Source organism: Brienomyrus brachyistius, chromosome 4, assembly GCF_023856365.1.
Source record: "Brienomyrus brachyistius isolate T26 chromosome 4, BBRACH_0.4, whole genome shotgun sequence".
NCBI classification, from domain to species: Eukaryota; Metazoa; Chordata; class Actinopteri; order Osteoglossiformes; family Mormyridae; genus Brienomyrus; species Brienomyrus brachyistius.
In genome coordinates, this window is record NC_064536.1 from 14014827 (window position 1) to 14029168 (window position 14342).

The window sequence follows — 14342 nt, forward strand, 5'->3', positions numbered from 1 at the left end:
CGACGGGGTTTTGTCTGTACCCTTGTATCCTTACTGGAGCCTCTGCCTTTTGTTCAGTTGCCGTTGATTTGTGGTGATTGTTTGCATGCATCTATTTGGATAAACACTTTCTGTTTCTGTGTCTCCATAATTTGTCTTTATGTATAGAATAGACAAATAGAAAGGTATAGAATAAAATGCAATGTGACCGGCAGTGCACATCGTCAGCCTGCACTGTAGCATGAAGCTGAAACTATTACTTACGACTGAGGTCACTGCACTAGCGAATAAATGATCCTCCATAAGCGCAACTGGTTCAGTGTTGCAAACAGGAATTTCCAGTCACCCTTTGTGACGCTTTCTGCTTCCAGTGACGATATATACTGTAGAGAGCGCCTCCCTTTAAAAACATTATTAAAAACCTAGAGTGGAGGTACATAAGCTGTCACGCATCAATTCTTGCTTTCCTGAAATACTTCATTAAGCCTAGGAGGAAAATACTCCCCCCCCCCCCCAACTGTTTGCTTTTCAGTTTTTGGCCAGTCTGTTTTTGTTGTATTTTTAGTGAAATTCATAATTTAAAAAAGCCATCACATGAAAAAAAACACAGAACGAAAGATATTAAAGGCCGAGCTTTAATAAACGTCGTAAAACCAAGAGCACAAACCATCGAAGTATGTATTTTTGATAGGGCCGCTTTCACCTCTTCATAAACGTGTATGGCAGCCTGTCTAAGATAGCTGGGCTCCTTTAAGCTAAACACCACACGTTCAACCGCTTGCGTCGTACTCAAAATGGTTCAACAGTTCTATGTCTGCATCCAGGTCGCTGCATATCTGTGTTTAATCTAATCTCTTCAGATTGTGTTTCAGTCTCACAGGGGCAAACACCAATTTGTGAATTTGATACACTTATCTTGGGCTGTATTGACTGTCAATTATTACCAGAGGAAGGATGTTCGGTAGGCGTACAGACTGACAGCCAATAGGCAGGTCTATGTTAGTTGTCGTCTCACCTGGGCTAATTTTGATTAACAATACGCTTTTATCATTTGCTTCCGGCAGCCATTCAGCAAAGCTAGGCTTTGGTCAAGAACCCAACAGTGATATGACCACTCTGCCGGCCACAGAATTTGAACCTGCCACTTTTCTGATCAGTGCTAACCTACAGAGCCATACGAATATTTTTCCTTCAATGAAACATTAACCTTCAAATGTAAAATCATATCATGCTTTATTGAAATGTACATTTTTCCCCCCCTCCCCAAGGATAAAAAAGGCAATGCACATCCACATATAAACTGCAATACTGCAAAGTGCATACAAAGGCTGGTCCCAAACAAACCAACAAAAACAACCGAAAAAAAAAAAACGAACGAAACAAGTCACAACCAAATGCACTCTTACACAAAACGTTTAATCCCCCTCCCACCTCATAAATACTTTGAATTAAAACATAGACGTTTCACAGAAGGTTAACCTTGCATTACAAATGCCAACAGAGAAAAATGAAAAACAACAATGAACAAACAGACAAATCTGAACATCGCTATGACGACGTTTTGGCCCACACAGGTCCTCACATTGATTCAGGGAGTTTTACTTGTTATCCAGCCGCAGCACCTGCTCCTTACCATTAATAGACAGAGATTTTAACTGTCCGTCCTCTTCCACCTCTACCCGCTCCTGTCCATTCTCCACAATTCTAAAAGCACACATAGTGGAAGAAGTAAAGTGATGCTGGATTATCATTAGAGGATTACGGGATTCTGACTGTGGTTCTAAATAAGATCACATCATGCTCTAGACATTCTGCAGCAGTTAGGCGAGACCAGGTAGAGTCTAGAGTTACAGTACAAGATCATATTCGCAATGTGACATTCAGTAGGTCATTTTACTTATTTAGCAGATGCTTCTGTAGTAGTTCAAGTCAATGGAGGAAGCTTCACCGTAAACGCAGAATGAACACTGGACAGGAGATGGAAGAAATGGAAGGACTATACCTTTTAGTTGTGATCTTTCTCCCGTTGATATATTTGGTGGAAGTGGATACGGAGCGGAAATTCCCCATCCTGCTCCCGCCCCCACTTTCGCCCCCACCCAACGACGTGGAGGAGAATGAGGTGAAGCCCCCACCTCCCATTTGGCCGAACGAGGTGAACCCTGAGTGGACGAGACGTCAAACGCTACAGCAGGAAATACCAGTCCTCCCCCAAAAGGCCGCTAACTCTACCAACTTAAAAGCAATCCCACAATGCATCAGGAGTTCTTTGCACATTCTCCTATATAACACTATAAAACCAAGACACTAGTACCAAACAGAGGGTCACTAGGTCTAAAACAGCCAATGATCGTATACAGGGACACGGAAACTAACCTGTATCAAACCCTGAGAATCCAACCCCGAAGGGTGGAAATCCACTGAAACCATAGAAGAAGGGGCCACTGGTCCTGCTCCTGTGAATCCCGCGCTGGTTCCTGCCACCTCCACCGAAGAAGTCGTCGGCGAAGGGATCGGGGCCTTTAGGGGGAAAGGGGGGAGATCACAGGGTGACAGTGAGAAGGCTCCGGAATGAGAAGCAGGGCTGGGTGTATGGTGACGAACAGGGCAGCCCAGAAGGTTTGCATTGAGCACTGGCACTGAAGTGTTCAAATCAGACTTGGACAGGGCCGAGCATGACTACCAAGAGAGCAATGAGCACGATAATAAGGAGAGAGGAAAAAGTATATATAAAAAGTTACCTTTTTTGGTATATTGATTTGGTACCTAAGAGTTTAACAGCCGAAACACTAAACTTTGCACAATTCGCACACAATTGCAGCACAGCGGAAACATCAGTTAACTGACATGGGGTGAGCTTCCTGAAGTCCTCCTTAAAGCTACATCGTTCGTAAGTTCTACATTAAAAGAACACTACGTCGTTCGTAAATGCTAAGAATGCTTTGGGAAACCCGCCCCAGATTGTGGCTGTGGTACAGTAATTTGATATTGCTGATGCTGTACCGCGGCCAGTAACAAATTCAAAAGCAAGACAACAAACATGCTTAATGTTTAAACTCCACATTTCAACATCTGTCCAGATGCGAAGAAGCTCTTAAGGTATGCTGCGAGTTATCTAAGGAAGGACAGTCAGTATAAAACACAGGCACTTCAAAAAACGTATTCGTTAATCCAAAGCACAGCTGAACAAGAAGATGGAAGACCTACCAAAGAAATCGGCAAATGGGTCCCGGCCTCCGAAGAACTCCCTGAAGACATCTTCTGGATTGCGGAAGGTGAAGCCCCCACCCATGTGGTCGCCGTTTTGGTAATTCCCCCCTGTAGAGTTAAAGGGGGCAGGTTGGCATTCTGATTCTCTCAGTGCTCACGAAGATCGTGAATGATTGATCAAGGGGTCATTTGAATGAAAATGACGAAAAATATTCGAGACAAGAAGCGCACATTTATACAAAGACTTTGGGAATTAAAAAGAAAAACATTCTGGAAGAAGTCTGCACATCTACAAATGGTCCAGAACAGCCGTACAAACATTTTGAAGGAAATGGGGGAAAACACAACAACATCCAGGGATCAGATAAGAATGTGCATCTATGTTGAGTCAATTTTTTTAGAGCCTGGTGAAATGTATGTTTCTATATTAACATTTTTATTATACCTGATACTCAACTATTTTAAAACCAATATATTTATGGAACAGAATGCAAGTAAGAGGTGCACGTATTGAAAAGTCAAAGTCAATAATCACCAACACGTGTGTGCACACGCATGTAATCAGGATAGAACTGCCCATGTGTGCGCATGTCACACGTAGCATCATCATGTCATACTTTGCTTTGTTAGAGGACCTTGTGCAGATACAACCAAACGCAGAAGGGAGCAAGGAGAAATCACAATAACGATCAGTGGCTAAGCCGGTTTAAACAGGCAAGAGCAATTCTGATGTGATGTACTGCCCTTGGCCTTGAATGTCCGACATTACGAAATCATGCTCTTCCTGTCCATCTTTATGTACTGACAACACTTGGATGGCTTTATTATTTTTTTTTTTAACTACAGTGGGACCTGGCTGACAGATCAGCGATGTCCCACCCCATTATTTTTCAAGCCTATGAAATTTCCCTAGAGTGGACGTACAGGCAAAAACATTACAATACACTCTGCAGCAATGTCCGGCTTAGTATATACCGAGTTTTCCGTTGACTGATTTTACATGCACTACTTACAGGAGACTGCAGTTTTTAAGTGTTGATTATTAACCCTATTTCATCAAGCATATGGATAAGAGGAACGCCAGTTCAACTGCTTTTATATCCAGGTCATTTGCAGTTTCGTTTTTCCTTTTTATTATTTTTGTAATCGTTCGGTTTGTTGAGCTGAACACATTGACAGCAGCAGTCACCTGCAACCATTTAGCAATTATTTTACTTCCGTTTGTCACACCAGCAGATGTACCAGCAAGTAAAATGGGCTGGTGTTCTTCAACCTCAGACACCAACAAGTCTGCTTTTCACATTCTGAGAGATTCTTCTGCCCCCCCTCCCCCCTCAATTGTGGCTCCATTGTCTCTAAAATGCAGTTACAAACATGCCAATTTAGGGTAATTTCTAGGTGGGGGAGTGGGGACGTCTCTTAAGCTCACACATGCAAATGTTTCTATGTTAAGTTTGTAACTTTGCATAACGCGCATCTCGGCTTACGTAAGGTTTTGCAAATCTGATTTTTACTGCCCGTGTGAACGTCTCGCACGAGCGTTTCCCTCTTGCGAAAGAGTGTTGTCTGCATGTGCTTGGGCCGCGATGCTTGCGGGAGCCGGATGACTAACCTCCATTAGTGCTCAGGCCTTCTTTCCCGTATCTGTCATACGTCTCACGCTTGTTGGCTGCAGCAGGAGAGAGTATTAAAAATGCATTAAATTCACACAGGAGCCAATACAAGGTGGTCAGAATTCTATGGCTCATCTGCTAGAACGACTATTACTGTAGATTTTCCATCTAGCAATAATCATATGAATATTAACGAAATGACAGTTATCTGTCAAGCCTTGTGGCTTCGAACAGTGTAACCTGGTAGCTAGGAAGCCCCAGACAGTCTGCATCTTTCTCCCTTCAAGGTAAAATGTGGACTGTGGGAGGGTGCAGGGAAGGAGCAAAAAGGGGGGACCGTCTGGGGGGCGGAGAAACGCTGCTTGTACGACGACAGGATCGGAAGAACATGGGCGGTGAGGGGGGTGGCTCAGCAAGTCAGGCCTGTGATCGGGAGGTCGCTGCTTCGGATCCCATCCTCAGCAGAAAATTCACACCTTCATTGTGCCTTTGAAAAAAATCCCTTAACCTGCTGAAATGCTCTTACGGTATCAAATAAATGGCGGATGTTTCGCTGTCACCTGTGTGTGTGTGTAATACATTGTGAGGACTAATGTCAATCCCCACAAGGGAAACCCAGTTCTACAAAAACCTGTGAATGCAACCAAAACACTAAAAAAAGTCTTGTATTTTGTTTGGTTACTTATGGTTAAAGGTTAGGGCTGGGTAGGGGTTAAGGTTGTCATTGCTGGGATTAGGGTTGTTATTCCCCCCAGAAATGAACGGAGAGTCCCCACAAAGCAAGAGACAGCCAATATATGTATGTGTATGTATCTGTGTGCGTGTGTCCCTAATGGAGAGCAAGACGGAATGTGCGAAAACTGAAAGAATTATTTAAAAAAAAAAAGATTATTCTCAGACAATGTGAAAATGATTGTCATCATTTTGTCTTATCCCTTCACCCTTCGGTGCCCCTGCAGATATTGGGCCCCCAACTCATACCAATCCAATTATGTTGGATTTGGACCCTGTCACTTGGATGCCCTTAGAATCAACTCCCTCCCCCCACCCATTTTGGTGCCCCTAACCTTCACTGTAACGTTTTCAAATTGTCTCTCCATAACCCAAGGCCATAAAAACAAGGAGAGGGAAGAGTGAGACCCAGACTCAGACCCCAAATGATGGCCCCATAACAGACCCCCTACCATCCTCAACCGCGTCCTTTTGCCCTTAGATGAAAATTAGTTACCTGCGATTCCTTCCCATTTAATGAGTCCCTGTCACCTACACCCACCTCTGTCTTTGACCTGCCATTCCTCACAGACCCACCAGACCCATCAATCCATACCTTCATGAGTCACAACACAAAGCAAGACTCCTCTGAAGACCACAGGTCTCAGACAGTGCCTCCCAGACCTAAAGAGCTACAACGACTGGTATATGGCCAGTATGGTCTGCTTTCATGATGCATCTGTGACTCTTATGGAGAGAGGGAAAGTATGAACAGTGCGAGGCTGTCACTTCTTGTGTTTCACGTCATTAACCGCTCTTTAGGTTAGAATTTAGCTGTCTCACCATCTGACAGAACTTCATACGCCTCTGAGAGCTCCTTGAATTTCTTCTCTGCCTCCTCCTTGTTTTCAGGGTTCTTGTCAGGGTGCCACTTGAGGGCCAGTTTCCTGTACCTGTGTCAAGAGGACAGAGGTGTTTCACTTTAGTGAGGAATGCAGGCCAGGCACGTGCCGGTCAGGAAGTCTGAGGACTAAAAATAGTACAGAGGATTCTACTCACGCTTTCTTGATATCGTCTTGGGATGCATTCCTGGGCACCCCTAGAATGTGGTAATAATCTACCATGTTCTTACTGGAGGATGAGTCTGCAGGGTAAAGAGAACAACATGAGATCTTCTAGAGATTGCTGTGGAAAAGGGTGAAGTTGAACATTCCCTGTAGTGGAGTTAAGAACCTGGTATGAGAACAGCATAAAATTAGTCTGTTGAACCCATTTACCTTCCACTAAAAGAAAACACAAAGGACAGATGGTAGACAACAGCAAAATCGCCCCGTATCATGTCTTGAACAAACAGACATCGTGTACTAGGTCCACGCCCAACATTCAGTGCCAGCCACAGATGTTGTTTTTTGGGGGGGGGGGGGGGGGAGTGGCTTATGTGAGCATCGCACGGGACAGCAGAAGCACACTTGTTCTCCGCACCAAGAAGATTTTTCTGAAACAGTGTCTATTACCACCCCCCACCCCCCCAGCCAGAATGTTACAGGCCAGGGAAGTGAGCTTTACACCATCGTGGCATAACTCTAGAAGCTGGACCCAGCAGCAAGTTCTCCACAGATAATATAACCAAGCAAACGTGCTGCCACCTCAGATCACATCCACCATGACAAATGGACCCCCAGGAATGTCTCTTTACCAAAACCAGAGAAAGAGGTAAAGAGCATCCTTGACACCCTACACCAGAGGTGTCAAACTCCAGTCCTGGGGGGCAGGAGCCCTGCACATTTTTGGGTTCCCCCTCATTTAACACACCTGATTTAACTCCTTGTGCTAATTACCACGTGACTCTTGAGCTGAATCATTTGTGGTGGAACAGGGAACGAACTAAGCTACACAGGGCTCTAGCCCCCCAGGACTGGATTTTGACACCCCTGCCCTACACCATAAAGCCAGCAACACTCAGGCAGAAGCATAAGACGGGGGAAGGGTTCGAATCCCAGGGCCAGCAGGGTGATTTCACCAGTGACCGAGGCCATTAAGTGCGAGTCTATTTATGCAACAGATGACTCATATAAAGCCACCTGCATCCTCTGTAACGTTTCCCTAATCACACAAAGGGACGTTTATAGAACTCAGTCAGGATCAGAAGGCACTGAGGTTAAGGGGGCAGACTGGAGTGACCTCAAGGCAGAATGCCAGTGGAGATGGGTCTATTAGAGCTGTACAGCCACATTAGGTACTCAAATAGAACGGTTCCAGGCTGCTACGTCAGGTAAATCCCAGCCACTTGCACTGCCTACAGTGGGCCGGATCTTCACAGTGTAACACCTATAATCGAATAGAGAGATAGATTAATAAGCGGATGAGTGTCGTGACAATCTGGCAGCCTTGTCCAAAGACATAATAGCCCTCCAAGTGTTCCAGCAGCCACTCGGGGTCAGATAACGATGATCACCACAGGGGCATAATTACCCCCTGGGGTGTTCCTGTGAGATGCAGCATAAGCCCCATGGCAAGCGCCTGATGGGACAGATGGAGACCCCTTTCTGCTTCCAGCAGCTAAATGCCCTTCTGTCACGGTACTGGGGGGGGACGGCGATTGTCAGACTTCTTGTTGACAGTCACTAGGCAACAAACTGGCACTCCTGACTGACAGGGGACAGACGGGGAAAACTCATTAGCATCGGTCAGATACCGGCAATGCACATCCACTGCCGGCACCAACTCCCACAGCCCAGCAGGCGGAAAGAGGCAAAACAAAAGCACATCTGCATGCGGGCCACCGACTGGCCATGTGGCGGCGGGACCTGAATTCTGGGTGAGCTGTACTGAACTGTACATTCAGTTTACATTTACAGCATTTACCGGGCGCTCTTATCCAGAGCCACTTCCATTTTTCTAAATTCAGGGACAGTCCCCCTGGGGCAAGTTGGGGTTATGGGTCTTGCTCAGGGACCCAATGATGGCAGCGCCAACGACAGAACCATTACGCGACTGTTGAGGTTGCATAATAATACTTTGAAATGTCTAAAGCTATTTATCCTGGTAGTAAGTGTAGATTTTAAAATTATAACAAAAACTAAAAAGAATGTCCTCTGTTCTCCAGAAAGTCAGCGATGTGTTGTTGGATTGCTGGAAGAACAGAGCTTCAGTTCCGGCTCTCGCCTTCGGGGCACCGCAGGCATTCCCTGTATTTGCTGAATTTCACCACCAGTTTTCTTATTCAATCAGTTAGTTAAAGGACTCAATGAGGTAATGATTAGCCAAACACGGTATGCTAATTGTCAAGTAAAAAAAAAAAAAAAAAAAAAAATACATGGCGTATTGGTTTCCTCCGGGTACTCCGGTTTCCCCCCACAGTCCAAAAACATGCTGAGGCTGAGTGGAGTTGCTAAATTGCCCGTAGGTGTGCATGTGCGAGTTAATGGTGTGTGAGTGTGCCCTGCGATGGGCTGGCCCCCCATCCTGGGTTGTTCTCTGCCTTGTGCCCATTGCTTCCGGGATAGGCTCCGGACCCCCCCCCCGCGACCCAGTAGGATAAGCGGTTTGGAAAATGGATGGATGGATGGATGGTGTATTGGATGGTTGCTGGAAATTCTGGGTGATTTTAGGAGAGATTTTGAAATGGCGAAGCTGATTGATTTTGCCTGTCAAAGTCAGTTTTATACCAACAGAAAATCGTTTAAGCATCATTACTCTCTTCGACTGCCTATGCCTTTTGCACAGAACTGCAGTTCCACCTGACGCTAGCCCTTTCCACAGAGGATGGACATTATAACCGGGCTGCCATTACCACGAGCGATGGGGAAACGGACCATTTGGCCTCCAGCACACAGAGGATGCAAACGTCACGGGGAGATTCCAGAGAACATCCAGCTCTCTATTCTGCTTATTACAGAAATCCCTGTGCTGGTTACACCGGTATTTTAGATTCACTTTATTTAGTAGCTTTTGTTCAAAGTGAACTATTTGCCTCACTAGTACATCACAAACATAAAGCTCTCAAGAGGTCGACTAGGCATAAGTGCGGCTAGGCTGAGCTTCCAGGAATGGCCAGGAACAAGAGTAAGAAGTAGTGGGGCTACGGTGTGAGGTAGTATTAGTGAACATTTAATAAAAAAAAAACTATAGCTGGAAAAAAAAACTGTTTGAGGATTATCAAGTGATTCCTCGTGATCCTCTCATGTGAATTCCAATAGGACCGAAGTTCGTTTGAGGTAGCCGAGGTCACAAATAGGAGTATCCAGGGGCCGTTACCATGAAGCACGATTAAAAGGACAGACTCTCTTTATATTGAGGTTATTGGTACTACTAAAGCAGTGAATTGTTAACTGGGTATTTTATTATGGCAACAGACTCTACAAAAGGTAACTTGCTCCCAAGCAGGTTTTGTTGGCCGTCAATGAGACACCTCCCGGCCAATCAAATCAAAAGGAAAACACGACGACATCACCTTTCACCAAGACTACATTGTAAGAAGATCCCTTGGGGCGGACTTGAATCTTTACAGTCAGATAAAATCCTTCAGCCTTTTGTATTTCTGTATGAGGGGTATACATTTCCTCTGAAGTCTAAAATATTTGTGCCTACCACACCCGTACGCTAACCTGCCGGAACGGCATGCTGCAACAAAATGTGAATCTTCAAGCACACAAGGTGTGGCTTCTCAGAAGTCTCCTAAGCAACTTTCCTGTTTTTATCCGCACATTTAGCCCAACACAGCCTTTTCTGGAATAAACGTGAGCCTTTCATAGCACCTCTCGATTCCAATTCTACATTCCTACTGCTTCTTCATTTACATGATTTCCAGTCCGGTCCACGTTTGACGTCCCCCAGAGTAACTGGGGCAACTTGTCGCACACATATAGTAATTAGGGCAGCCTCGGGGGATCACAAGGCTGACTACGTGAGCAGGAATCCTTTCCACAACACTGGTGTGCAGGTACCGAAACAAGCACTGCATTTCTGAACAGGATACAGGAGTGTGGAACAGGGGGTTGGCCCTACCTCAACTTATACACAGTGTTGTATTTGAAGTGATTCGCTAGCTGACTATTAATACACCTCTTACACAGATGACATGTGACCATTAGTGCCTAATGTCTCTCAGATCTCCTAAGAGTCTGCTTTATGTAATGCCTTAGATCTGGGTAACTATCAAATGCATGTCAGTATCTTCTTTACAACTGTTCTCTAAAACGTTTTTGGTTTATGCCTGTCCTGCAGAACCCAGCAGTGGGCTACTTGTCGGAGATGGAGGGTGCGCCTACCAGTCATACCCAATAACCCCCCGATCCAACCCCCCCAGCCTGGGACTCAGAATAGAGCTGACCTTTGCTATTCTGATGCCAAGATTCAACTGCCCTCAATTTGCTCAGGATTGGAGGAGCCTGAGGTGGAGCCCAAAGCCGATAGACCACAGACCACCAACGGCAGCGTTGTCATAGTAACTACTTTGGAGGGCACTTTACCCAGTCACATATGACCCTTCCCCAAACTGAGAAGGGGAAAAACATATATACATTTCATGAACTTCCTCCCTCTTTTCTGGAGCTCTATATTTTTCCATAATAAAGAAATACCATTAATCTATTTTGGTATGCAATTTCTAGCCACATACAGTATGTGTAGTAAAGTTGAACTTAAAGCCCGCATGTACAATACATTTCTCTATTGTGTTGGGTATGAATGACGACCATCATCAATGGATGCAGGTCTGCACCCTGTGCAGCTTATTCACTGGCATTTTTAATCAATTATAAAGCAAAGTGTCACGAAAAGTTAGCACATCGGTCCCCCCAACATGGTGATACACCACACTTTGTCCCTCCTAAACCCCCTGGAGCAGAATCAATCACACACCAACCCCCATCCTCCCACAACATACCCTGCGCGGGTGCTGAAATCTAGTGAAACATAAATTGCCCCTGGTAGACTCACACAATGGCAAGTAATTGTAAATGCCATACCTGCTTGTCATGCTTGAGCTATTCAATTTCCAGTTTAATTTTTCGTTACATGCAGCTGCTTAAATTATTATTTCAAGCTCCAGACTCCTTTTGTAAATAGCACTCACAGGGGTGGCTCCCACACCGAAAAACTGGCACATATTCTGCTCCTTTCATTGAGGATCGATTTAAATATCTCCAACCCTTCTACAATCCTGATCATTTGCTCTTCTGCTGTGGAAAAAGGTGACTCCACTTTCTTTTCTTTTTTTTTTTTTTTATGTCAATGTACACCGAACCAAACAGACAAAGCCGGAGCTGACAGAGTGTTAACAGCCCTTGAGCAAATCCCACATTTATTGAACTTCCTGAGAAACACCAGCTGTGTTCTGTTAACACTGAAGAGAATCCCAAATTCAGAGGCGATTTAACTTGCAAAATCCCAGGGGTATCTTACAATGGCGAACTTATAGACTATTTGTCATTTATGGCATACAGTAGAAACTGTTAAAGATGAAACTCTTGGAAAAACATCTAGATACCTCAGGACTCCAATGCCACATAATATTTAACCAATACAGACGTTCTGGAGATTTCTGCATATCCATGGCGAATACAGATGGCTCCGTCCTTTGCCCCCCCCTGTAATGTAATCAGTACAACAGTCACCCTCATTAGCAATGTTCTCAATGTCTCTCTGTGCTGCCCACTTACACTGCCTGACAAAACCAATTGTTCCATCACGTACGTCAACATAGAAGGACTGTGGAGTGCCAACACAGCACAAGTGTCTTCAGGCAATCAATCACGTTCCATCTACAGCGATTTCAAGATCAACTTTCAACCGCAAATACGCAAAACGGTCCGTCTTGCGGTTCGTGGCTGACACTCAGTACGACAGAGCCCGAGGAGAATATTCTCCAGTATCAGATGATCCAGTCAGGAAGTTCAGCATGAAGTAGAGAGCGCTACCACGCCGGTTTGAGAGACCCAGTCTGACAGGGGTTTTCCAAAGTCACACTGGGTGTATTGCATAAACACGCTTAATGTCCGAGTAAATGACATGCATCTCTGTTCTCAAGTCCTGGAATCAGAGACCAAACCCCTAGCGCAACAGCTGCTCCAGCCATGGTTGGCCTGCAGTTTTCACGCCTAACATATGGCAGCAGTGTACTGAGGGCTTGGGTATGTCACTGAAAGACTGCAGGCTGGAGACCAAGAATGACTCCTCCATAAAAATCAAACCATAAAAAAAAGATAATGTATTTTCCACCACAGTGGCAACACGAAAATTATAACCAAATCATGTCAGCTTCAAAGTTTACAGTATTCTTGGTGGGCAAGTAACATGACCGTTGCTTGATTAGTAATTCTAGAGTCACTTAAATATCTCTCCCACCCAAAATCACACTACACAAGTACAAGTAACTGAAGTCTGTAAAATAAGCACAATTACCACAACACTATACTGACCCGTAGCTTTCACATAGTTTAAATTATCCAATGAATAGGGGGAATTATGTTAGAATTCTTCCCTTCCCTGAAACCAGGCTCTATAAGACTGTGGGTCTCTCTGGGAAATCTGCTTTGTAAGTATCTGGATTAGGAAGCAGGTGGTTTTCATGTTAAAACCAAAAGGTGAACATGCGAGTCTTGATATGAACACGGGACCAAACATCAGGTGGATCGCAAAATAATAATAAAAAAAGATTAAACTATACAAGCGACTCCGGGGAATAAAAACACCACACTAATCAAATCCATTATGCAATGCAAGGTAATCTACAAAGACAAGCTACTGGATTCAGGTCAAAGCCGAGAGCTGTCGTGCCAGATGCTCCCTTTACACATTCATTGTCCCCCTAACTAATAACATCACAACACGTCCTTACACATCATGGTCAACAAGCACAATAAGTAAACTAACGTAGTAACAAACCTGCAAAGGTATGGAAAACCTTCCAAAATCGCATTTAACAGCGAACCGGGTACTAACGATAAAACTAAATTTAAGTAACAGCTTCCAATGATACCTGTTAACACTTTCCTGTATAAAGTGTGTTCTTTAAAAAACTGAGGGAAGCGTTTTTGCTTATTCGACCTTTCGCGTAATTATATGGACATACCTGAAACGACCACATCAATGCATATTTTAACCAGAGCCGGGGGGGGTAGAATCAGCCCCAAACACCTGGACCCAACCGCCCTGTTGCACCTACGCTTGGACTGTCAGCGTGAGCACGAAGCCAAACTACAGTAACTGGTTACCGGTTTGCAGGTGACACTGACTGCAGCAACACTGTAGTTAACGCGGTGACATTGTCGCAATTCAATTGTGTCGGTATTGTAGCAGCTGCCCTAAGCGGTTTATATGCTGCAAAGGCAGCCAATGTTATCATGTTACCACAGATAACCATATTTTTTCCGCTCACCGTACTCTTTAGCTGCCGGCAGTTCCTCTGCGGCGTCCTTTGTCCTGCCCCCGTAAGTGACAGCGCCTCCTCGGTTCACCTTAACTAGCTACCTTTCCGATAATTAGCCACCCTTTTCACCTCAGCTAGCTGCCTATTTACGGACCTGCGCAGAAGCTCCGTCCCCGGAAGTTGCGTCGCGTGCTCCGCGAGATGCGGCGGCTTTGGCAATTCGGAATGTCCGCGTCCCTGTGCTCCGTTCATGACACGGTGGAAATTGGGGGATACAAGCACCGAGTCGGACGAAATGTTTTGAGCGCATGGTCTGGTTGGATCTTCTTTTTTTGCTTGGAAACTCTTGCAGAAATCCAATGCCACGATTTACCTGACATGACGTCATAAAAACTACAATCATGGCGTCTTCCGTCGTGACTGATGAGAGTAATATTACAAACGCTGTTTAATTACTT

The 14342-nt window shown here is 44.9% G+C and overlaps 1 protein-coding gene and 1 long non-coding RNA gene across 4 annotated transcripts; one reads left to right on the forward strand and one right to left on the reverse strand.

Annotated features, from left to right (window-relative positions):
- Nucleotides 1-1195: 1195 nt before the first annotated feature.
- dnajb6a (DnaJ heat shock protein family (Hsp40) member B6a) lies at nucleotides 1196-14057 on the reverse strand. Of its 2 annotated transcripts, none has more exons than XM_049011096.1 (8): nucleotides 13899-14057; nucleotides 6573-6657; nucleotides 6357-6466; nucleotides 4802-4858; nucleotides 3187-3297; nucleotides 2356-2499; nucleotides 1982-2141; nucleotides 1196-1683 (listed from the first exon to the last, which is right to left on the reverse strand). In XM_049011096.1, exons 2-8 carry the CDS (start codon nucleotides 6635-6637, stop codon nucleotides 1578-1580), a joined length of 753 nt encoding a protein of 250 aa, XP_048867053.1. In that variant the 5' UTR covers nucleotides 6638-6657; nucleotides 13899-14057; the 3' UTR covers nucleotides 1196-1577. The 2 variants fall into 2 exon arrangements, with proteins under 2 accessions (XP_048867053.1, XP_048867052.1); XM_049011095.1 differs by having other exon boundaries at nucleotides 13894-14056.
- Nucleotides 7225-11154, forward strand: LOC125740213 (uncharacterized). Of its 2 annotated transcripts, none has more exons than XR_007397471.1 (3): nucleotides 7225-8331; nucleotides 8620-8765; nucleotides 9240-11154. It is a non-coding gene; the product is annotated as an uncharacterized LOC125740213 (long non-coding RNA). The 2 variants fall into 2 exon arrangements; XR_007397472.1 differs by having other exon boundaries at nucleotides 9276-11154.
- Nucleotides 14058-14342: the final 285 nt, after the last annotated feature.